Raw genomic sequence first — 24,467 nt, 5'->3', positions numbered from 1 at the left:
AACACGTTTTTCACGCTGCTCTCGCACTGTTATGTATTGCTCACGTTTTTTTTTTCTTTTTTTTTTCACCATGAGCACAAATATTGATTATTCGTCCGTAATTCGTTTTATCAACATAGCTAATCCAATACATTCGCAGCTTGCCTATGGTATGCGCTAGGAGCGCTTTTAAGCGCATGGAATCAGTGCGGTGATATGATACCAGGATCCGCTTTGAAATCCAGCTGTGTCACAGGCGACGAAGATTGTTATTAGTACCATTGTGCTGTGGTTTAAAACGTACTTTTCTTACTCTAATATTACTTGTTCACTATATAGTGTCCTTGCGCTGCGTGTTTTTTTTTTTTTTTTAGTTCGCTTGCCGTGCCTAAGTAGTCCCCGGAGGAGGTATGTTTACCGTTTCTCCGTAAAACGCAGCTCCTGTACGATGCTAACTCCGCCTTTATGCATGTGGATGAAGGGAGCATCCTATATAGGTGCTGCGTTTGATGGGGTTAGTTGGATTGTGCGATATTCTTATGAAATGGCTTTATATACAGTCCTTTCATAAGAATATTTTCAAGCCCTTACCGTATCCTGCGCAGAAAATGTACTCGGAAGATTATAACTTCACGCTCAGAAGTGACATCTGGCTACGAACTTCATCTCACACTGTCATTTGAATTGTTGTAAAACATATTTGTGATGCTTGTGCTTTATTTCAATTCTATGGATGACTTCTTCACCGTTTCTTTCTATTATGCTGTCTCAGCATCTCCCTCTGTCTCTTCGTTTAACACTATTGCTGCCTGATTTTCGGCAAATTTACTGGTTTATGCTCTAGCTGGTCATGCGTCACTGACGTCATGCTGACACGCTCAGACATTTGGCTGCTTAGCCAACGGAGTAGGCTTCGCAGGCCTTCGTTGTTCTGTTTCTTTTCCTACGAAATTGTATCCGCTCCTACGAGTGGTGGGCAAGGCGACGATATAAAGCACGTCATTGACAGACATCCTGACAACTACTGATGCCCGCCTGGTGTGTTGTGCAGTCGCCAATAACCAGAGGCCGTGAACGCCAACTGCGAAACGAACAACACTATGGCAGGGTCTGCCGGTAATTTGGAAACACATTCTCAAGGCAAGATTTTTTTGGCCTCGCAGCCCACGGTCCGTCACAAATCAGCTTCCGAGATCACTGATCTCGCGTTATAGACGTGTTTCCTGTGACCTGTACCCGAACAAGTGAACCTCTAGGGGGGAGACGGCAGCATAAAGGAGGTGGGGGCTGAAATCCAAAAGGTTTTTGTTCGTAACAGCGGTTATTTCGCAGCCATATTTCCTAATCTTGTGTTCCCAAGCACCATTAACCGGTGCGTGTTCTATAAATTTCTAAATTATACAAGATGTATTTGCAGACTCGCTGCCAGAAGTGCAGTGGCCATTCGCCATTTTGTTTCGCACTTGTAGTTATGAACAAGGCTGTTCTAAATTGCTCATTCCCAGCCACTTGTATGTCTAACCACCCGGCTAGCTGTTAAACGCGATTCGTGTTTTGTCACTTCGGACTAGTTATGTTCTTTGTGCATTAGACAGGTCACCTTCTAGAGCGTCACAATTTGTTAACGTCTAATGTATTATTCTCATTAGCAAGGGCATGACGTAATGCCTTGACGCTTTTTTATTCATGACGTTTCTTATCTCAGTATTATTACGTTTTCAATGTTATCAATATGTACACGTGCTCCTTCTTACGGCGACGAAGGTGCCAGATTTCATCTCAAAGCTTTACAAAGAGGAAACCGAATACGCGTAAGGCGTTGTCATTGATGGGTTGACTTGGAGCACCAACAATTTGCACGTTGATGGGTTTCATAAAATGTTTCAAGCGTTTTCGAACATCAGAGATTCGAGATTGCTTTTTAATCGTTTCAGAGGTAGATACCAAATAACCCGGCTCGTCCACAAGACCTACACAAACCTTTATTGTGAGGTAGACGATATTCCCGGCGTAGTACTCCACGTAACCGCCGATTTGTTGCTTGAAAAGCCATTGCTCGTAGGTGACTAATGTCTGTATAAAAGAAACAAGGGTCACTTCTAATACACGCTAATATTACGTTTTACCGACACTCTAAGATCATGACACTGATTGTCAGAATGTTGTATTTTATTTTTAAATATTCTTTTGGCTTAAGTGATAGTGTACAAGTAGCAGCAGCCAAATTGTGAGTGTGTTTCTTTTTGTTTTAGTCTTAAAGGCCCAGAAGCGCTCAGAAAAATATTTCTTTGCGATACGTCACTTACGCAGCGATATCTTCGTCAAAGAGGCAATACGGGCTTTGAAAACTGCTGCAGGCACCGCGGGATAGCGACATTTATTGTCCCCTAATACTGATAACTTAACCAAGGGAAACTACAACTAATATGCTCGAAAGTATGTGTCTGCTGTATTCTTGAAAAAACATAATTACAAGTTTTATTTAGTACTATTCCTCGACAAGCTATATGTATACGATCTTCGCATTGTACCCGCCGCGTTCGCTCAGTGTGGCGTTGCTTTGGTGATTACGATGTCAACAGTTCGACTCCCGACCCCAGCGGCTGCATTCCGATGGGGGGAGGAATGCAAAACCTTACATTTTCCGTGCTTTGTGCGCTCGTTAAAGAACCCCAGGTGGTTAAAAAATAATCGGATGCCCTACACTACGGCCTTCTTTCATATCCCATTCTACATTTCTGGGCTGTTAGAACCCATTATATAAATTGATGTACATATTCCTTTAAAAAACATGAAGGTTTCAAAGCTCGCCTGGTGGTGTGACATTCAACCCTTCTCCTAACACGAAACCTGACGTAACCGCATTTAGTCTGACACGTGTGCAAGCTACAGCCCTATCTAGGGCATAAATTGGCGCCTTGCGTGATTAAAATCTCATGACAAGCAACTCTTTAAGCATTCTACGACCTTCCCTGTTCTTATAATATGGTTATTGAGGCATGGTTTGTACAACAAGCAAACAACACAGCGCTGTGTTATGTTTCCCGTCTTCCAAGTTGAGCCGCCTCCTACTTGAATGGCAACGAGCAAGAGCTCTCGAGAGTGGAACACTCGCCTGATGCCGAAGGTTGTCGATGAACCACTTGGCACCAAGAAAGTTGGACACCATGTCGACGTCACCGTAGTAGAAGAGGGCTCTTACCTTATCGCTGGACGATATCTTTTTGATTATTTCTCGCAGGTCCGTGTACATCACCTTATACTTGACGACATCGCTGAAAATAATCGAAGTGGTGTTTTTTTTTCAATAACAAATCTCCACATATGTAACCTTACCTTACCACCTGTAAAAGCAACAAAGTTTATATCCGAGCTCTATATCTATGCGGTGCAAACCATTTCATTCATTTTATATTGACCGTCATGTAAGAACGTGAGGCCGGAAGTTGTCGGCATTTAATGTGATTGAGGCCGAAGGCAAGCCTCACTGTACGCGCCCTTGACTAGAGCCTATTCGTGCGAAATAATCGCCCTATTGCGTGTAAAGTGTGCTTTAATGCAGAGACTTAAGCAGAGGGTGGCTGAGGGGATACCGGTTAAGTGCAATACATAATTCACAGATACAATACTGAAACGCTGTGGGAGTGTGGGTGTAAAAGCTGTGAGCTGGGGCCACCTATCGAAGATCGAGTGGGGGTAAGGACAAATCTAGAGAACAGAAGCTCCACGCTGATTATTACAAAAAGAGCTCAACTCAAGAATAACATGCAATATTATTACACCCAACAGCGAAAGCAACAGAGAATAAATATATAAATAATAAATTTTAAACTAGGCATTCATTAGGTGTTGTTTTGCAGTTGTGCTGAAATGACAGACATGGGAACGTTTTCAGTTCTGATTGCAAGGGGGCTCCGATCTGATATCGCAAAGATTTTGCAAATAATTTCCCGCGTTGTGTACATTCCTAAACATGAGATGTGTTGCATCTAAGGATGTGACTTGCGGCCTTTCTTGTAGAAATCGGCGTGCCTAGCATTAGAAGGATACTATCAGCCAGTTTTGAATTTGTCATTTTTGGAACGAAGCATGATGGATAAGTGGGAGAACGATGTGGCACTGTCAAATCTGTTACGAGAAGAAACAAGATGGGTGACAACTTGGGCCGGGATGACAAGTGCTGTGGCTCTAGGTTTAGTATACAAAATGTTAGGTGGCATGGAAACGTATTTGCTCTAAATGTCGCCAGGCTCAACACCTGCTTTTTTAAAAGTTCAAGTTGTTGAGATACACCGATGTGTCCACGTACTCACCGTTAAACAAGGGGGCCACCACCTATAGATCGAGGGTCTTTGATTTTGCATGTTGTTAGACTCTTTGTAGTTTAAGCATGCAAGATTCCAGAACCTTGTATATATATATATATATATATATATATATATATATATATATATATATATATATATATATATATATATATATATAATGTATCTCGAGCCTATAGAACGTAAGCAGGCAAGATGGTAGCTATGCATTTAGAATGAGCCTATTTTCAAGCATCTGCGAAAAATTTAACAGTCGTGTATGCTTTATGATTGGCATTTGAATTTCACACAGTCTTTGATTGTAGCATCAAGTGCACGATAACCAAGTGCTACTTCCAGCTTAGGCAACTCTTTTAAACGGCACGCTAAGGCAACTTTTATAAAGATAGACAGTTTCGCATCTTTAGAATAACGAGCCCTTGTTCGCATTAAGGATAGCAAGAAATGACAGATCTTGCCACCTCTCTAGAAAACCTCTTACGTAAGCGCGCTCCGTCACTTGTTGGCTTTCGGGCGCACTCCTCTGCGTCTAATGGTAGCGATCCGCGTGACAACAAGAAGGAACGCCACCACGCCAATGAGCTGTAGCTGATGGCTCTTTATACGTAAATATTTGCAATTGTGGCCCTTTTATTCGTTCGCGGCTGTATTACAAATTTCTTCTAAGCATTTTTTCTGGTATTTTCTTTTTCATTTTTATTTCTTTTTGTTAGAAGTTCTATGTTCTTAAAAGCTGTTTGAACAAATAGAATCCGATATTTGTTTTCAAGTGCAACGAATTATATTGAAGTAAGAAGAACGAGAAGCAGAGCGGTCGGGTCCTCAAGTGAAACAAAGCGGCGCGTCACATCTGGCGGCTACTATCACAACATTCACACTCTCTGCACATTAACCAAGTGCATGGATCAGTTTATGTAAAACGCTTCACTTTATTGAAACTTAGCTGACCTTCCTGCGATTACACCGCGGCTTTGGTGTTCTAATGCAGAGCGCGAGGTATCAGTTTCAATTGCAAGCAGTCGCAGCGCCAACCAAATAACGATGGGGGCGGAATGCAAATTATTGTGAACTGTATTACACACATGTGCCAAATATTGCATATAAGTCTTATTCTTTTTTTTAAATTGTCTCCGTGCCAGTTTTATATTTTACATTGCTTAGAAGTTAAAAAAATATTCAACATTTGATACGATATCGATTCGAATTCGATATCGATATTCGATTCGATTCATACCGTCGGTTTTGTGCAAGAATAGTGCCCAACGTTTCCTATATCGATCAATTTCCTGTTATATAATTGTATAACTTCTTCCACTTGAAATTCTGGTTCGCTTGTATGGGCAACTACCAGGGCAGTAGATAATTGCTAATGTTACTAATGCCACATTTCTAATGTTACTAAAACGAGTTATTCGACTAATTTCCAAAGTTCCTTACCGCTCCCATACACAACCATTGTTCCAAATCTTTCCTGTTGTGAATGTGGAATCACTATGCAATTTTAGACTCTCCCGTGTTTACAAGTCAGGATTAATTTCCTTGAGTGTTCTTCGTGACTTATAGCTAACATGCCCACGTTCTTCACTGGCAGTTCTCCCTCTGAGAAGCTTGCACATTCATCTTCAGAACGTTCTTGGTTTTGTTTCATTGTCGCATTTTCACTTTGTTAGTATTCAGATTTTAACAGATCTACCCCCTCTTATCATTATAGTATATCTGCGTTTTCTTTTGTTTTCCGTGTGCTCATTCTTAACTATGTTCTTTGTTGTTATAGTAGTAATATTCAAGTGTATATTGCCGGTACGCGGCTGTCAATATTTGGGGACAGCCGCCCCGTCAAGCTGCTGTATGTGGGAACTTTTGTGCGGCTGTTCTTTCCTTTTCATGAAAGAAATTGAACGTGACTTCATTTGACTTGTTAGGGTTTAACTATCCGAACAACTTTTACAAAAATTATGAAGGGTATCCCAAACACTGTGGGAATCGATGCTATGCGAAGCATTTTGCTGGTAGCTGGCTACCGTGCATACTTTCGGATTATGCAAGGCGTTGCCAGGTCGACCAACGTGTTTGTGTAAGATGAAAGGGCGCGTGTGTGACGACAACCGCATGCTCTCTACTCCGTCCGTTCGACGCGAGCTTTCGACATGCCGATTCTTGGGTTCTACATGGGTACTGGACGAGTGTAAACGACAGAAACACGTATTTTGACGTCATCAGCGACTACGTGGTACACAATCGTACGTGTCTACGGCTACGTCATGTGCTGTATGCTAAAACGACGATGGCATTCGCACCCCGGTGATGAAACCTTAGGTTTTGCTTGACCTGAGCCGATCATGCAGGCTGTACTGCGTCGCTCAGTTTCTACGTAGCGTTAGCGGCTACGAAGAATGTACTGAGAAATGTGGGCCGATCGCGGAGGTGGGGCACAATGTTTCACAGCGCGAGTTCTCACGAGAAAAGAGCACGAGAAACTTGCACGTGACGCCCACGCCAAACGTCCGAGTCGGAACCTAACGTGGACACAACCGAATGTAAATTTACAGACTGTGTGGATGCAATGCTCCAACAGGACATCATGCAGCGAACACTGAAAAAAAATTGGGAGGACCCTTAAGCTTCGCCTTTAGGACTGAACCGCGATAGTATTCAATGATCTCGATCTGACTGCTTCTCACGCTTCCCGACAACTGCAGCTTGTGCAACCGTAATGTTTAGCGGGAAACGCTGGCGGTGAACGCTATGCACGAAGGCGAGCTTTCTGGTGCCTCTTGCGTAGGCCGATCTTCTGTTAGTGTTTCGCGCTTTTGATATTTCAGTCTGAGAATATCTAACATAAAAGGCATGCGTTGTCCGTGTTTTGTTTCATGACATTTGTTTGTGGGCTGTCATTCTCAAATTTCCAAGCTATACCTTTCTAAAGAATGTAAGTCCAGGTATGAGCAACTTAAGGGATAGAAGAACCGCAGCTTTTTTTTTTTTTCTCTCCACCATTTACAGATGGCGAGCGCCATCTGGATGGCGCTCGCCATCCGTTTTGTGAGTGGTAGTAGTACCGCTCTGTGAGTGGTAGAAACGCTGTAAAAGCGGTTTGTGTTTGAGTTTCAATGTAAGAGAAGTATGTCTTCTCGTATATTCAAATTACAATCCAATGCTATCATGTCTGTAGGTTGTCCTTAAGTCGCGCTTTACGCTTTTCTGACGCATTAATAACCGTATTAATAGCCCTCGTGTATAAGCCAATATTGACCACACTCTAACAGACACCAGACATGATAGACGCCAATGCCAAAATAAACCGCAGCCCTCCACTAAGGTATTACTCATTACCCGTTGTGCAGCGTCGAGATGTTGAGTGAAAAACTAAAAACTTTATAGAATCAATAATATATATCGTGCCTGTGCATTGCGTGCGGATAATTTAAGAATTCGAGTGCGTGTTGAAAATGGCTCTAAAAGAGCGTTGTTCTACAACTTTCCACGCAATGGATCGAGTCACGCACAACACACCTCTGGTTTGCGGCCGCATAAAGAGCAAATTTCCGTGCGACATTCTTTCTTTCTTTTTTTTTCAGAAGCATGGGCGCTACATACGGAATAGTTTAAATCAGTTTTCTCTCTAGCAGGTGGCTGTGCAGAATTTCCATATATCATGCTCAGTGCTTGCGACCGTACTTTGAAGTCTAAAATAAGGTTAACCATGGGAAAGGTCACACATAACTACGTGATCGAGCTCCCTTGGAGTACCCACTCTGCGTAGCGCTCCAGCGCGGCTCGTTAATACTTATCCCGTTGACCGTATGTTTTATACTACAATAGTATAATGTGCGCAGCTTCTGCCTCCCCTATCTCTCTCGCGCTCTCTCTCTCTTATTGTGATAGCAATTATACAAACACTGCCGCTGCCGTGCTGTCCTGGTATGGACGGCTCCTGTGTGGACCGTGCGTGGAAGCTTAGAGAAGGTCCCCAGAGAAGCGGAATGCGTTCGCCTGCAAAAAACGATGGTGCTAAGTGGACGCACTACAACACCCCGATCAATCGGCTTAGCCAGAGCCTAGGCGGCGTTCCCGCTGCTGGCCTGAGCCTCTGTGCACATAAAGAGCTGTTCCTTCTGTGTAACTTGTGCGTATACCACACCGTGGTTCACCACTGGCCTTTCACCTTCGCGTGAGCGTTGTGAGAAGCCTGGTTGCTGCCAAGGCGCTGTTCAGGCTCCGCGGCAGAAACGAGCTCAAGCACGAACGCATAACCCTGCTACCACTTTAAATGTTTTAATTTCCAGTATACGAGGTGATCATTTTTCAGTTTTACGTAATTTGAAAAAAAAATGCCCCGTGGCCGATTGCATAATTCTTGTCCTTGAGCTGTAATATTCGATGTCGTGGACGTTACTACCACGAGAAATCAAGACATATTTAACTAAGTAAGAGAAATTCACTAATTAGCTTCTAAATTGCTTTGCGGCTCACATCGCAATGTTGCGAATTGCAGCCGATGAGTTTGCGAGACGTATCCACTTGAATAATTGGAGGAACGTTCGAGACATTATTTCTCAGTGTCGTACGAAATACATGAGCGTACCAGTTACTTTTCCGCTTCAAAACATAGAAGAATATGTTTTTCTTTTTAAGTAAGTGGAACAACTGCGCATTTTTAGGGCGAGTTTGACTGCGTGTACCTCCAAACTGGTGTAGTTCTGGAAATTCATTCCAGTGAATACGCCTGGCAAACTCACCGGCTACAGTTCGTAAATCACAATGTGCCGTAAAATAATTAAGAAATAATCTGTGCATTTTGCTTATTTACTAGGAAATGTGCTTCCAATTCTCTTGCAAGTAATTTCCGGCTCTCTGAGTAATCCAGCTCAAACGTTAGAAGGGGTGTATTATCTGCAACAGGCACGCTTCAAAAAACAAAAAAAGGATCCATTAAACTTGTAAATGATCACCCCATATATTATTAGCCAGTGTAGCCAGCTGGTATTTACACTAGCTAACGTCGCTGTCTTTGCCGTTATTATTCCCCCTCCTTTGTACTATTATATTACTTAATCGGCCAACGAACAACGTTATCAGGCTTTGTTCTAAAGGGGGAAAGTACTGCTAATATTGCATAACTTCCTACTCGACAAGTGCTCGACTTGTTCCGGCGGCCGCATTTCGATGGGGGCGAAATGCGAAAACACCCGTGTACTTAGATTTAGGTGCACGTTAAAGAACCCCTGGTGGTCCAAATTTCCGGAGTCCCCCACTACGGCGTGCCTCATAATCAGAACTGGTTTTGGCACGTAAAACCCCATAATTTAATTTTTTTCGACTTGTTCAACCCCGGGCGGAATGCAAAAACGCTCGTGTATCGCGCATTGGGGGCATGTTGAGAAACCTCGGGTGGTCAAGATTAAGCTGGAACCCTCCCACAACGTCGGGCCTCATAATCTTATCGTAGTTTTGGCATTTGAAACCCTGGAATTCAGCTGGTTACATGGACATGATGATAGCGACTGATATTTTCTGCACGTCGCAGATACGTGAATGACGGCAACGCTCTGAGAATCGTACGCAGCGCTGACCTTGAGCTGCATTGTGAACGATAGCTGCGACATAACAAAAACGTTTACCCAACCATGTTATGTTCAAAGAAGTGTCGATGATTTGGCTAAATAATGGTTCGTTAATCTTCTTGCGTATATCGGGAACCGATAAAACAGGCCCACAACAGGCAATGGCAAAATGACCGAAAGCTCTAAGATGGAAAATGGAATACTCAAAACGCATATGAGAATGCACGTTAACAGGGGCTGGAAACATAAGGAAAAGCACCACACCAATTGCGAAGCCCGTGTGCCATTTACAACAGCATCATGGCAGTTCGATCAACGTAAGAAAATACAAAACCTATCAGGACCATTCGCTTCACGCATGCATAGTCTGAAGGATTATTGATGCGAAAGCGTCAAGCGGCCCGGAGCGAAAAAGCCGGTGGCGTTTGTAGCAGCGAAAGTTCCCATTGGTCGCGACGCCACGTCACGAGCGCACGCGCTCGTGACGCTGGCTTGCGCTTAAGCGCTAGCTCGGGCCTCGGCCGAGTAGAGTGGGCGTAAGGAAACGCCTGCTGCCGTGGTATTGCGTAAGGGGAGAGGGCGTTGCCACGACGCCACGTCACTGTTGCTCTTGGAAGCCTATGTTACCCGCATGTTCCTGGACCGCGCAAGCTCTCGCCTGGGTTCTAACTATACGCCTTGGTAAGGCCAAATCAAAACGCACCAAGCGACTCAAGAACGTCGCTTGCCCGCGTGGAGCTCATAACACGAAGGACCACTCCGCGGCGTTCACTTGGACATTAATCCTTTCGCATTCACCTCTCATAAGAAGTGCATAGGTGTCCTCAAATTTTAGATGCGAAGCAGCTTATGGCGGGGGCTTTGTCCGTCCCTCCTCCGTCCCGCGGCGTCCTACACGCCCACAGCGCATGCGCGTCCCCTCCCCCTCTCTCTCTTCTCCTACACTCCACCCTTTCTCTCCTCTAGGAATCCGGAGCGGCGCGCACGACAGGTGGTGCAACAGCTGCATACTCCGCTGGGGGCGCCCCGGTAGTTCCGCGGTATGAAAATGAGGGAGCGCGCGCGCCTCATTCTCTCTCCTGTGCAGCGCCGCGATGAGCGCTCGGGCCGCTGCCGCGAAACCATCTCCCGCTCAACCTAACCATCTCCCCACTGCTTCGCATCCACACATGGTTCCCTTTAGCACGAGATGGAGTAATTTTTTTCATTTCGCTTTTGTAACGGTTTTATGTTGCTTAGAGTTACAGCCTTGTAGGGCGCGCTTGTCCGTACTAGGTACAAGGACCCCGTGTCACAGGAAATCCAGCCTCGGCAGCCGGCGTGCGATGCGGGTCGCGGTGAAAATCATCCCCAACCACCCCGACCGCGGAGGCCCGCCACGTGGTGCAATGTTTTGATGAACAAAAATTGAATTTCTCCCAGTGAAATCCGTCAGGAAAATCGTAAAGTAGGAATTTACCATTCGGCGTCGGATTCGCCGTCGGACTGTTTACCAATCGGCGTCGGATTGTAATTTGAATGTACGAGAAAACCTAATTTTGCTACGAGGAAACTCAAACACAAACCCCTTTTCCAGCATTTCTACCAGACCTACAGCCACGCGTTGCGATGCGAACGGTTCCCGTTAACGCTATTGCGTTCCACTCTAAAGGCGAAGCTTAGGCGTCCTCCAATTTTTTGTTTGCGCAGTGCGCCTCGATTGTGTTCATGTTAGAGAGCCTACATGCAACACAGCGTTCATGTGCCTGCAATTTGCTTGATGCAGGCACATGCTCCCTAGTTCATGTGCCTGCATCATGAAAGTAGGTTCACTGTAAAACGCGCATATCTTGCGTATTACATTATGCGTTTCCAGCTAAACGTACAATACAGTTACATCGTTACCCCTCACGCAGTTTTTTAACACGAAAGTGTTTTATGCCGGGGTCCACCAAGACTTCACTGACGTATTTCCGTCACGGAAATACGTCAGTGACCATAATACAAAGAAAGAAACCAGAAGAAAAAGTTCCACAAACATGCAAAATTTGGGAATCGAACCCACGACCTCTCGGTCCGCGACGATAGATCGCCGAGCGTTTAACCCATTGCGCCACAAACGCATTTGCAGAGAGCTACACAGACGCGCCTTATATATCTAACACTCCTCTGTGTACCCGCGCTCTTGTTCGGGGCGGTGCCGCCGCCTACGAGCAGAAAAGAGAAGTACTGCATTATGACACTAACGCGCACCGACAGTGAACGCTTCGGTGGTCTCACCACTACGACGCCTCGATGCCAGCATTCGAAGGGACGCTGGCATCAAGAAGCACTACCAACGCCACCTAGGTGGCGTTGGTAGTGGCGTTCACCGTACTCAGCACAGCGGAGCGTGGCCTCCGAAATTAGCTCTGAAAATGTTTCTGAAGTTGATCGCGGAGGCTGCAATTACGACGCGCTGTACGCGCTGATTTGACTCGGTGACGATTCAGTTACGTGCTTTGTCTTGCGCGTTGTATTAGTGTGTCAGTTACGTGCTTCGTCTTTCGCGTTGTGCTAGCGTGTGCAGCCTAGTGCAGCTTCCATATGCACGACGGTTGCTCATGGTCATCGACGTTGGTAGTCGTGATGGAGGAGACGTGCCACCAGGCGTCAGCGTGGGTGCATCAACGCCTAAGGGCGCTTTAGCCACAAAACACCAATAGACATTATATATCAATGTGCAATAAACATTACACTACTTCTGTGAAGACACGTTTCACTTTCGTGTTCTATACCGATTCCTATATAAGAGGGATCAACCACATTTTTCAGTGTACGTACTGTTTTCAGATAATCGTAAATAAGTTATCGACATTTCTTTATCTAGATTCCACTGCTACATGGCTTGAACAAAATATTCTCGGTAGCGAACATCACATTAAACGAGACAGAGCAAGTCGCTATGTTTGGGATGCCTTACTTCAAGAAGGTCAACGATTTTTTGTTTGCATCCTCTCTCTCCTTCTTTCTCTGTTTTTCTTTTCTTTTCTAGCAATGTGAGGAGCGAGCAGCACACATAATGACCAACAAACTTTGCATGCCGACAATTCACGTGAAACACTGTCAGTACGAGTGATTGATTGCTTCCAAATCAAGACACCTTAAAGCAATGCAGGTTACCTGCTACATGTGAGCCTCTTTCTCCCATTCTTTTTGTGCTGTTCTTTTCTCGTCACTGTCGTATGTTTCTATGAGATTAAAGTTTTTGCACAAGGCGATAGCGTAGCCATCAACGTAATATAAGCTCGTCCGAAACGTTGTCAAAACCAGCGCCATAACCCGGAGCTCACCTGCATGGCACCCATTGGTTTGGAGATTCGTCTACGTGTAACGCCGTTTTAACGTCTTGCCTGTTCATGTACGCAGCCACTTCACTGGTGTCCAAGCATGAAGGACTCCACCTGATGTCCTGGGAAAGAAAACAATGAGACGCATTTGGAGTGAGTTGAACCCCTCTGTACTGGAAAGTAGCGACACTCTCCTCCTCGCGCGCGCTTTCCTCCTCGGTCTCCTCGGATTTCACTCTCCCGTGGTCCGGCGTGTTGCGCACGGCACGCTTTTCAGGCCAGCGGTCGCCGGGCGCGCCACTGAAGAATTGACGCGTGCGCTTGTTGTTTCAGTCGTTTGAAGCACTATTGTGGATTTCATCGCCTACTGACACTGATATGACTATGGTAAACTTCCAATAGGTCGTGCTGACGAATATTTTCAAAAATAGACTGCGAGATAAACCAGCGGAAGCGCTCTAAAAAATGGCTATCGTTCAGCGACTCGCTCTTCCCGGCGCGCCGCTTCGGCAATTCATGGCGCGGCGGAATGCGGTATGTGAAAAATTTAAGCAGTGCAGATAATTCATAGGTTCATTTCATATGCGTGCTTTAAAAAAACGTAAGAAAAATTAGAAAGCCTATACATGCTGGCTTTTTACGGTAAAGCCACCTTTATCGAGGGCACCGTATAAGCACTTGAGCCAATGCCACTACCCGAGACACATTCTAGGCTTCCGTGAAGAGTCAATCAAGCAAACAATGCGCGCGCTTGAACTTTGCTTACGTCGCTTCACAATAAACCAACAGCATGCGACGTGTACGTTTTACCAAAATTAAGGCGCTAAATATAACGCTCGTAGACGGTATTTTGTGTCAAGCTGCGAATAAAGCCCGTCAGTTACGCGATTTTCTTTCGTGCTGTAGGCTGCCTACCTACTGCGGATGCCGACATAACTTTTAGCAGCGGTTACGTGATACTCAATTTTTTTTTAATTCGGAGCGTCACAAACTTAAAGGTGGGAGCCTATAATATCCGCTTGAAAAAACAGGCCACATTCTCCAATTCACGCATAAGAGCTTAACATTATTTGGTTGGACAGGAAACCATTTCTTATGAGCAATTCCTTAATTCTTCAGGCCATTCGCCGCCGCTGTTCCAGAATTTCCGGCACTTAACTCTATGGTACTGTCGAGCTTCTAGGGGTGCAAGCACTAATTAATGATTGAAAGAATGATTCAGATATTTGTAGGCGCGATTACGCTTTCACGACTAGAGGGCGCGCGATTCGCGAAAAGCAAAAAAAAATGCTCTCGGACATTAGCGTTCGAGTAGTTATAGTGAGGTTTTTTTTTCTAATTGAGCATAATTTGATGAGATAAATCCAGCTCCCAAGGGCACGCCACTAAGATTAAAATGAACACGAAATTTAACTTGCACTAAATATGTGCGCAATGTACTGTGCCCAGTGAACTAACACTATGCATGAAAGCTCACTACACAGGTTAACAGCAGCACTCAGACATTCTTGCGGCAAGCTAAGCTCGCTTAACTTCCAAAACGCACGCGCGCCGTCACAGCGCGAATCTTTCAGAGCACTGCACGGGGCGATTTTTTCATCCCGGGCCCGTTTTTACGTTGGGCTGCCCGCCCGAGCCCGACCAAAAGTTTCATGGCACGTCCCGGGCCCGGCATGGGCACGGAAATAATCTACGTTACCCGTCCGGCCCGGCCCGCCGCCCCTTTACCTTAGGCCCGAGCCCCGCTGGACACCGACCCGAACCCGGCTCCAGACCGAGAAAGATCACCCAGTGGCATTAAAAAAAATAAAGCAAAGAAGAGAATGAAAGGAATTTATTCTTAAGGCATAAATACATATCATATGCAATTATGAACACCATTTAAGCGGTCTGAACGCAAATACCAGCGCGCGAAGTAGTCCGAATGACCCTGCCGAACAGTATCGCCAGCAGTTTCCAACGGCGCGCCCTTGATGCGGCCCAATCCACTTCAATCGCAGCGCCGCCACAGTATTTTTCCACGTCGGGCGCTTCACTGCAAAGCATGCGCCGCCCCAGCCGCTCGTTCCACTCAACCGTATTCTAGTACACTATAGCCGAAGCGCAGCCACGACCGGTCGTCAGCGCAGCGCATGTTTGTAAATGGAGAAACAAAACTTCTCGTTCCCCCATGGTGCAGCGTAATGCGCTGCTGCTATAGCTAGGCGGCCGGTCGAGAACATGCGTGCAATCATGGATGGATGCAGTGCCATATTTAGGCCGCATGACGAATTATCTTATCTTAGCAGTCATCGTTTTACCAATTCGCCTTTCCTCACTCCAGCATTTTGACACCGAGTTTCTGCGATCATCGAGTGAGATGTGTTCATGTTTCCTTGTGCGCGGTTGACACCACGCTTGTCAATTTAGTTGGTAAGCGAATGTTTACAAGTTTATACGGCCGTATCTTTAATTTGTCAGGCTGTCCACTAATTTGTTATCGCGATCGGTGCTTCGTCCTTCGGGCGAATATGGGACCTTTTACTTTTAATGCGCACCGGAAGCTGTAGACAAGGTTGCAGGAACAAACAGGAAATAATACACCTGTGTTCACAATGCCACAACGATACCGTGCACGATCCAAAATACGACCCAAGTACGACGGCGCACTCATGTTTTGAAAACACGCTTGTGCTTTTCAACTGGCATAGCTGCATTCTTATATATATATTTTAGCGAGTCAGTCGATGCGCCTCTATGAAAACGTTCCCGTGGGGTTTGCAAGAACATGTCACAGCGAGGCACTGCCGGGCCAAGTGTACTACACGTACACATCAGAATCAGTTACCTTGTCTGCCATGCCGGGATGGCGAACGAACCAATTCTTAGACCTCCGGCACATATCACTCGATTCCTCACTCTCGAACAAGCAGTCGGACTCGTTTTTCGATGGCTCGCATTTCGCGTAAATGTTAAACATGTTCAGTCCTGGAGTTCCAATGATGTTTCCAGCTTCTTTTACCTGCGTAGTAAAAGCATAGACATATTTAAAGCGGCACAAAATAGAAAAGTTATGCGAGCTTGTATGTTTATTACCGTTCTACAAATGCGCTTCCACAATATTACTATTCTATAATAATATTAGTCTACAATTTATCATTCAACGATTCCGCAATATCCACTTTTAGCACTCGAGCAGGCTTGGCAAGCCAGAGAGGAGGCAAACACGAAATGCGGTTGGAGACGCCGCCTTGAAGTTACCGAAAACCTCCCTGTGAAGTCATCAATTTTAACGGCGTCCGCTCCAGTTTAGCTAAGTTTTTTTTAACTTTTTTTTTCTATCGGAGAAGATAGACTCTATTGTACTTTAAGAGATCCGAAGACTTAAATTAGCGAAATTCAAGAAATTTTATGGAGGCAAACGGCCCAAGCACAAAATTGCACTTCGTGATCTCTGAGGTCGCACCAACGTACTATCTCTGAGATTTTTGCGCAAAATTCAAAAAACGAAACTGTGACCTTCATTTTCTCCTGTTATAATCAATCTAATACCGCCACTTAAAAATAGATGCGTGAAATAATACTTTATTTCTGTAAACTGACTTAGTCTTTGTCTTTAATATCCCCTTAAGTGCGTGATCTTGTATGTCAGTATTCACGTATAACATACTGTAGGCCTAAGGTGCAAACAACCACAAAAATTAAACACACAATCTGCAATGCATCGAATATAACTTCTGTCTGCAGTAAGCAGTTATACAATCGAACCTCGATAATAACGTATTATCAAATATAACGAAAGAAACCTCAAATGCTTCTCACGAATATCAGCATCTAACGAGTATACGTTTATAACGAATATCGCATATAGCGAACGTATTTCTGTTTTCTGATGCGACTTCGTAATAATGAGCTTCGACTATTAATGTAACGACGGCGGCTTAAAGTGAAGAGACGTCTCAATCGCGCGGGAGCTTCGAGTGTGCATTGCCAACGCAGGCAACATGCTATGTGTTTTTTTTTTTTCAATTATGGAACCAAGCATACTTACCGCTTCCTGACAGGTTGCTATGGTGGAATCGACAAAGTTGCATGATGTTCGATTAATAGCCCCGTTGCAGCAATTCGTAGTCAGCTTCTTCCAGAGTCTTTAGAGTAGCATGAAATAACGAATAAGCATGGTTATTACGCATTTGCCTTCTGACCTAATGCTATCCATATTTCTATGCGGAAGAGGACACTGATATATGAAAATGCTTTCAGAGAAAAATGTTCATTTGTCAGAATATTGTCCACCTATACCTTATTTCCTTTCCATAGACTGCATTCTTATCCGCAATAGCATCTGGAAAACCACTGGAAACGCTGATAATATTCTATTTCTTTAGTCAAGGAACGTTGTTGTCGCATCTGCAGTATCGTATCAATGTATTCCCTACCGTTCCTCTTTGGTATTGGTGGCGAGGACTTACGGAGTCGCCATCTGTCGGAAGCGCCTCGCTTGCGTAGTATGAGGGATAAAGCGGCGCGCTCCTTATATGTTTGGCTGTCGGCGCTCAATAAAAACACCAAGAGGGAGCCCTCCTGGACATTTCTGTGAGTACTCTCCAAACGAGGGATCTTTCTTACTGTCAAAGTAATCATCTTGGGAAAACATAAATCGCAGAATAGTTTACAGGCGCCATCTCTGCCGAATCCGTAGAGTGAACGCCCATCGCACGCAGTCGCCGTGATGGAGTCCCCCGAACCAGCTTCTTGCGTGAAAGGTACTATGTGAAACATGTTCTTATAGTGTGCGGTCTGTATAACTAAATAGAGCATAACATAATGAACCCGTGCAGCAATCGCACGGGTTCGCAGCGATCGACTTCGCGTCTGCATGCATGTCCGCGCACAATGTTTCGCTTACGCGGGTAGCACGTTTTAGCTCCGTGCCGTGAGCTTTAGGCTGCAGCATGTGAGCATTTGACCAAGCAACCATTGTTGCGTGGACGCTATCACAGCTCTTCAGGAATAATTTCGGTATAACTAGGGACTTTGCCACTATACGGCGACTTGTGCCAGCGCGACGATTCAAACATTTGGAAGCGAAAGCTTCATTACGCTACCTCGAGCAGCCGTCGGCGACTCAACAGTTTTCACCTTGAGAGCTAGAGGTCAAACCACAAGAGAGCATTAAGGCGCGTTCGACGTTATTGGTGTGTGTGTGTGTGTGTGTGTGTGTGTGTGTGTGTGTGTGTGTGTGTGTGTGTGTGTGTGTGTGTGTGTGTGTGTGTGTGTGTGTGTGTGTGTGTGTGTGTGTGTGTGTGTGTGTGTGTGTGTGAGAGTGAGTGAGTGAGTAAGGGGAGCGGGCGGGCGGGCGGGCGGGCGTCATCAGAAGCCGGGCACGCTACGGAGCGCATTGGCCGCGCGTCCGGTTACATTGGTGGCGCCAGTACGTCGAACCATCGGTCTAACTATAGCCATTGTTGTTCTCTCCAACGTGACATAACGTGTGCGCGCGTTCACGCTACGTCGGACTATATTTAGGCTTTGCGGAGCGCTGAAAGGAGACATTGCCTGGCGGCGAGTTGCAACCAAGTCTCACTACTTTACTGATCACCGGAGTATCTTCATAGGCATAAAAAATGATGAATAAACACGGTATTCATTGCAAATATGTCTGTATATCATTACGAAACCACACCTCGGCCACAGCTCGACAATGGGCCTAGCCAGGGCAGTGAAGCTTTCGCTATCAACCAGGGTTAACCAAAGCAAAACCACACCCATTTTTGTTTCTTTTCTTCTAAATTCTTGGACGTTTCAATATCGTTATTTCTCAGATTGCGTCTCACTGTATGTTTATCTGCATTCTTAGCCAGGAATTTCCCGCTGCTTCTTTTTGTGAATGCAGTAGATTCATCGTTTGGTGCTAACACAAACATCAGCATATGCCATGCATTTTTTTTAAATCTGCTTCTTACCGTTCCCTTTCCATTCTGGCGAACTTGCCAGTATCCAGCATCAACAAGTTCATAGACCAAATCTTCATGACGTTTGAAAGTTTTAGTCCTGGGGCATGGATGATACGTACGCAGCACGCAAGCGCTTTGCGGAACGCGGCAGCGCGTGTCACGACAGCGCTTTTAGCACAAGGAAACGCCTATACGTACATAAACCTACTGCGCCTTTTGCTTCGCGCTCTCCTGAACAAACAGAACCACGAGAGCAGCACGTGAGGTTCCCCACGTACTTGCGCAAGAATTGCACGCGAGAATTGCATGGCCACTTTGCAGAACGTAGCGATCTTGCGTACGCACGTGCAGAACGCAACACGAACGGTACGTGATGCGAACACGGCAGCTGCCTACGCGCGCATGCAATTCTTGCGCAGGTACAGTCAACCACAAAAGTTTGCGGACCACGCGAGCGCGTGCCAGACTGCCTATCCGCGCCACCTAGCGGTACGCCACCTAGCGGCGACAGGGGCGCTCTCCCGGATATGAGCCCTCTTGGTACTCGCCTGCCTGTTAATTTTTTTATTCCCGTGCATGACATTGTTAGTTCGTTGTGTTGACGCAGAGCGCTGTCTGCGATAAGACCGCCACATATCTGGCTTGATAGCAGTATCGGAGCAATCCCTGCAACCTTTGTCGACTGGTGTGCCAGTGGGTAGATAAGTTTCACGAAGCGCTGCGACGATTTTTTTACGCGACGTTTACTGGCGCACTTTGGTTGGCAGCATCTTGGTCCAATGAGTGTTGCTGCTTCTGCGTCTTGAGAGAAAGGGTAGGGAGGTGTTTCACTGTCATCAAAAATAAAGAAAAAGCGGATGCATAGAAAATTTTCTTTCACACATAGGCGCATCTTCGCATCAGTCGCTGAAAACGTAGTAGACTTGCTTCAGGCCACGTGGTGATTGCCTATTTGGAAAGATGCCGCTGCGTGTTCCACTTGACGAAAGAAGGCACATTGTGCGTTTATTTATAGAGGGAATACCTCAGCGCGAAATCTGCCGCCGAACCAACAGGAGCCGGACTGCCGTGAATAGGATTATTCAAGCTTTCCGCGACGATGACAGATTCACAGATATGGAGCGCAGTGGGCGTCCAAGGACCACGACTGAGGAAGAGGACGGCCTGATTACGGGCGCCATCGTGGCTGATCCTTTTCAAAGTGCAGAGGATATCCGAGAAGCGCTCTCGCTCACGGTATCGTCTGAGACTGTAAGAAGAAGGCTGAGTGAGCTTGGCCTGCAGTCTTTCGTAGCAGCACAGAAGCCCTGCCTCTCAGACAGCCAGCTACAAGAACGACTCATGTTCGCTACAGCAATGAAAGATTGGACAACAGAGAAATGGGGCGATGTCATCTTTAGCGACGAGTCAACTTTTTCCACGCGCTGGGACCAACGGAAGCGGGTTTGGCGTCCACTAAACTGCAGGTGTGTTTACAGTGTATTGGCAGTTAATTCACGAAGCTAATTCTGCATCACAACATGTTTCACGTAAAATGAGCTTTTGGACATTACGAGATTTTTCTGTAGTGGTATTATGTTGAAAACATTAACGATTGTTTCATAGTACTACTTACTCTGAAGCTAATTAAAAGCTGCCAGTGGGTCTTTCAGTACTATCTAATGATGTTTGCACGTTTTCTATTGCAACTCTATAACAGCATTATAAAGTTCATACGCAAGAGGAATCACAACATTTTTAGACGCGCCGCTGGAACCCAATTGTATGCTATTTCTTGCAGATATCTGCCTAATTACACACAGAGTGTTCTATCCAGTGGACGGTGTTCCGTGAGCGTGTGGGGAGCAATCAGCAAAGATGGCCTTGTGCGTCTGGAAGGGCCCTTCACTGCGTCACGGTACTGCGACGTCATCACTAGACACCTCGTTTCGTATGCGCTGGACGGTCCCTTCAGCGACGGCTATTTTTTTCAACACGACCGCGGCCCGATCCATAAAGCACGTATCGTCCAGTCATTGCTAGAAGAACATGCTGTTTGCCAGCTTGAGTGGCCTCCATGTGGCGCCGACTTGAATCCCATAGAAAATGTCTGGGGCATGTTGAAGAAACGGCTGTCCACACGAGCCAACCGCGGCCGCACGGCCGATACGCTGTGGCAAGCGATCGCACAAGAATGGGAAAGCCTGCGCGGTCGACCGGAGATTACTGAATCTTTGTACGAGTCGATGCCCACACGCATCAATAAGGTGCTAGAAAACGGCGGACATTTCACTTCCTACTAGATCATTGAGACCTATGTTTCATGACACTTCTGTAAATGTCTTGTGAATAAATTCATCCCCTTCAGACACGAATTATGATGCACTGTCTGCAAATGCGTCAAATGCGCATGGCATCATTTCAAGACGCTCACTATTACATTCCAAGAAAGAAGACGAAGCAATGTGCTGTTTTGTGCGAGTTTCAGTAAAACAAATTAATTAGCGTATAACTCATTATCTAATTATTCTGAAATCCGTCAGCTTCAATGCTTGCATAAAAAGAATCAACTATTAGGCCCGAAACGCATGCACACTTGCTTTTTCGGTTGTATTCGTGTCGACCGGAGAAAAAAAATACTCTTGACGTTGGTCTTGGAACGCGGCACGTCGAACGTTTGTCTAACATGGTAGTGTCTCCAGCAAAGTGATCATCTGCAGCAATACGCAGGACAATGAAGTTAACTGACCGCTAGTTGTCCCATCAGGAAGCGGACACGAATGTGCACACTGAGTTTTAGGTCATTTGAAGAAACACGTGGCGTGGGACGCGCCTCCGAAGTTCGAGTCCCCAAATGAGGACGCCGTGTCGCAAAGGGTTATAAAAAGAGTCATCGCACCCGATTATTTCTTATTTTTCTAAATGTAACCACTATAGCAGCGCGGTGGTTCGGACTTTGCGCAGCAAAACCTGGGCGCAGGCCATCAAATCCCGGCCGCTACTGTCACTTAGCGATGGGGGAGGAACGGAAAAATTCTGCCTACTGACTAAGCATCTGTGTCCCATGGCTGCCTCACCGCTCACTCACGCACTCACGAAAAAAAACAAACAAAAAAAAAAAACAGCGTGGCTACGCGAAAATAGAACTGATAACAGCCGAAGAATACGCTGTCTGATTACTTGTACTGATATTCTGCTCTCAAAATATAAGCAAGTAGCCCTGGCTAACAAAGAGCGCGTCACGTTGAAAGAGATAGGTAGAAAATATTTGCGCACAGTGCGAAAATAGACAGGCCATAGATTTAAGGAGGGATGCGTCTTCAACGTAGCGCTGCTGTCGATCGCTGGTGACGTAGCGGAAGTGTCGCGAAGAGGCTCTTGGCCACGCGCTCGCGTGGTCCGCAAACTTTTGTGGTTGACTGTACGTGGGGAGCCTCACCTGCTGTTCTCGTGGTTCTGTTTGTTCAGGAGAGCGCGAGACAAGAGACGCAGTATGTTTACGTACGTATAGGCGTTTCCTTGTGCTAAAAGCGCTGTCGTGACACGCGCTGTCACGCTCCGCAAAGCGCTTGCGTGCTGCGTACGTATCACCCATGCCCCAGTGCTAAAACTTTCTGCTGTCTATTAACCTAAAGTCCCTAGATTTCCTCCGCTTTATTAAGTAGCGACATCTACTCCGTCGGCCCCCATTATCTTCCTAGATAGCGTGCGCCCGTCACGGCCGCTGCTATCTACGCTGCGCGCAGCAGCGTGCAAGTGAATGCAGGTGAAGAGCGTTAGGAAGAACATGGCTGCCGGAATTATCGCCGCCCAATGAGATTCGTCGGCGGCACTTTAAAGCTTATCGCTACTTCACGAAAGCAAAAAGAAAAAAAAACTATCTAGGGACTTTATATTAACCGGGCAGCGCGCGGGGGCGAGCTTCTCAGGGCGCGCTTTCGGTTGCACACCGAACATCACAGCCCCAACGTAGCAGAAATCTTCCTCGCGGAAGTGCTTGCTACACACCCGTGTCGAAGCCGACGGCTGCTTGCCGGTTCTAAGTTTCGCAATCTAAGCTACACGCAGCTTCTTGACCTGCGGGTACGTGGGAATGCTGGCACCGGGCGCCGTTGCGTACCCGTCCGGCACTGCGGTATATATCGAGCAATAGCCTACCATGTCGGACGCCTTCAAAGGCAGCCACTACCTACCCTATTGCAAAAAAGCAGCGTCTTCCAGTGTGAAACCAGCGCGTTTTAAATGTGAAGCATTTCTTGGCGAGCATTTGCTACTTTGACAGTATCTATCTATGTAGCCGCCTACGACTTTGTGCTCTCATGGTCGTTTCGTTAACTTGGTATGTACCAAAATTAGCATTGTACTCAACCAAACGTCATCCTTGGCAATGTACCAAAACTCAACGTCCTCCTGATATCGCGCAGCCTGTAAACTTTCGACGCAGACTGTACGTCGACTTGGTTAGAAGGTCTTGAGATATCACGCACATTTTGTTGCGACTTTATCAATCAATCAATCAATTCCTCTTTATTTCAGCTTCAATCAGGAGAGGGCTACAGGAGAAAAGGCGGTATAGCTTGACGAGCTCCTGAGGCCGCGCAGTTCGACAGTTGTGTAAAATCAAGTCAAGAGGGACATGAATGCTTACCACAATAAAGGATAAAAAAACTGGACTAAAACAAGTATGCATTACAAAACCAATTAGCAGAAAGACAGTTTGACTTTAACAAAAATAAAGAAAAAAAGATGCAGACTATAAGGCTATTTCATATGGCAAAATACAGAACATTTTTTACTTCTCAAGACAAAGCAAGGAACCAAGTTTTCTAAAAGTGAAATCTCTTACTTATTAGAAAGCTTGTTGGAGAGAATTAATTTTGGAATAGCGTAAAGAATAACATTTTCTTTTTATCGCTTCGCTTGTGCACTTTGCAACGCGGATTGTTGCGTTGATTACTATACGCGAACATTTATTTCTGTTTACTACCTTACCGAGCTAGCCGATAGTGTAGAAAATTCGTTTCTCGCCATGCTTTCAGGCAAGACTTGTTACAATTATTGCCTACAAGAGTACATTTTATTTCACGTCGTTTTGAACTTGCGCACACAATCATGTTTACAAGGTTGCATTGAAGCCTTGAGTGAGGTCATATGAAGGAAATTATCAAGTTATTTTATCGCCAATGTAACAGCGTTAAACGATGGCCAGAAAAATGAAACGGTGCTTTTTAAAGCAGTCATCGCAAGCAATTGCCCGTGTTTTCAGGGGGAACAAACATTATATCGTTCATTCTATTTTGCAGGACAAGAAAAATACATGGAAGTCGCAACATTACTACTCTGATACATTTTAAGAAGCTTAGTGTAAATACCAAT

The 24,467-nt window shown here is 45.7% G+C and overlaps 1 protein-coding gene across 2 annotated transcripts in view; it reads right to left on the bottom strand.

Moving 5' to 3' along the window:
* LOC119432929 (lysosomal protective protein-like) overlaps positions 1-24,467 on the bottom strand; it is a 38,855-nt gene that overhangs the window by 565 nt on the left and 13,823 nt on the right. For both annotated transcript variants that reach the window (XM_049658874.1, XM_049658873.1), the window contains 5 exons: positions 17,207-17,303; positions 16,004-16,177; positions 13,180-13,298; positions 3,095-3,254; positions 1,960-2,052 (listed from right to left, as the gene is read on the bottom strand). In XM_049658874.1, the coding sequence (XP_049514831.1) occupies positions 1,960-2,052; positions 3,095-3,254; positions 13,180-13,298; positions 16,004-16,177; positions 17,207-17,303 (643 nt within the window). The remainder of the gene's footprint in view (positions 1-1,959; positions 2,053-3,094; positions 3,255-13,179; positions 13,299-16,003; positions 16,178-17,206; positions 17,304-24,467) is intronic.

The sequence above is a fragment of the Dermacentor silvarum genome, chromosome 11, assembly GCF_013339745.2.
Source record: "Dermacentor silvarum isolate Dsil-2018 chromosome 11, BIME_Dsil_1.4, whole genome shotgun sequence".
Taxonomy (NCBI): Eukaryota; Metazoa; Arthropoda; class Arachnida; order Ixodida; family Ixodidae; genus Dermacentor; species Dermacentor silvarum.
The sequence above is the reverse complement of the archived record's forward strand: the minus strand, read 5'-3'. Positions and strand labels throughout refer to the sequence as shown.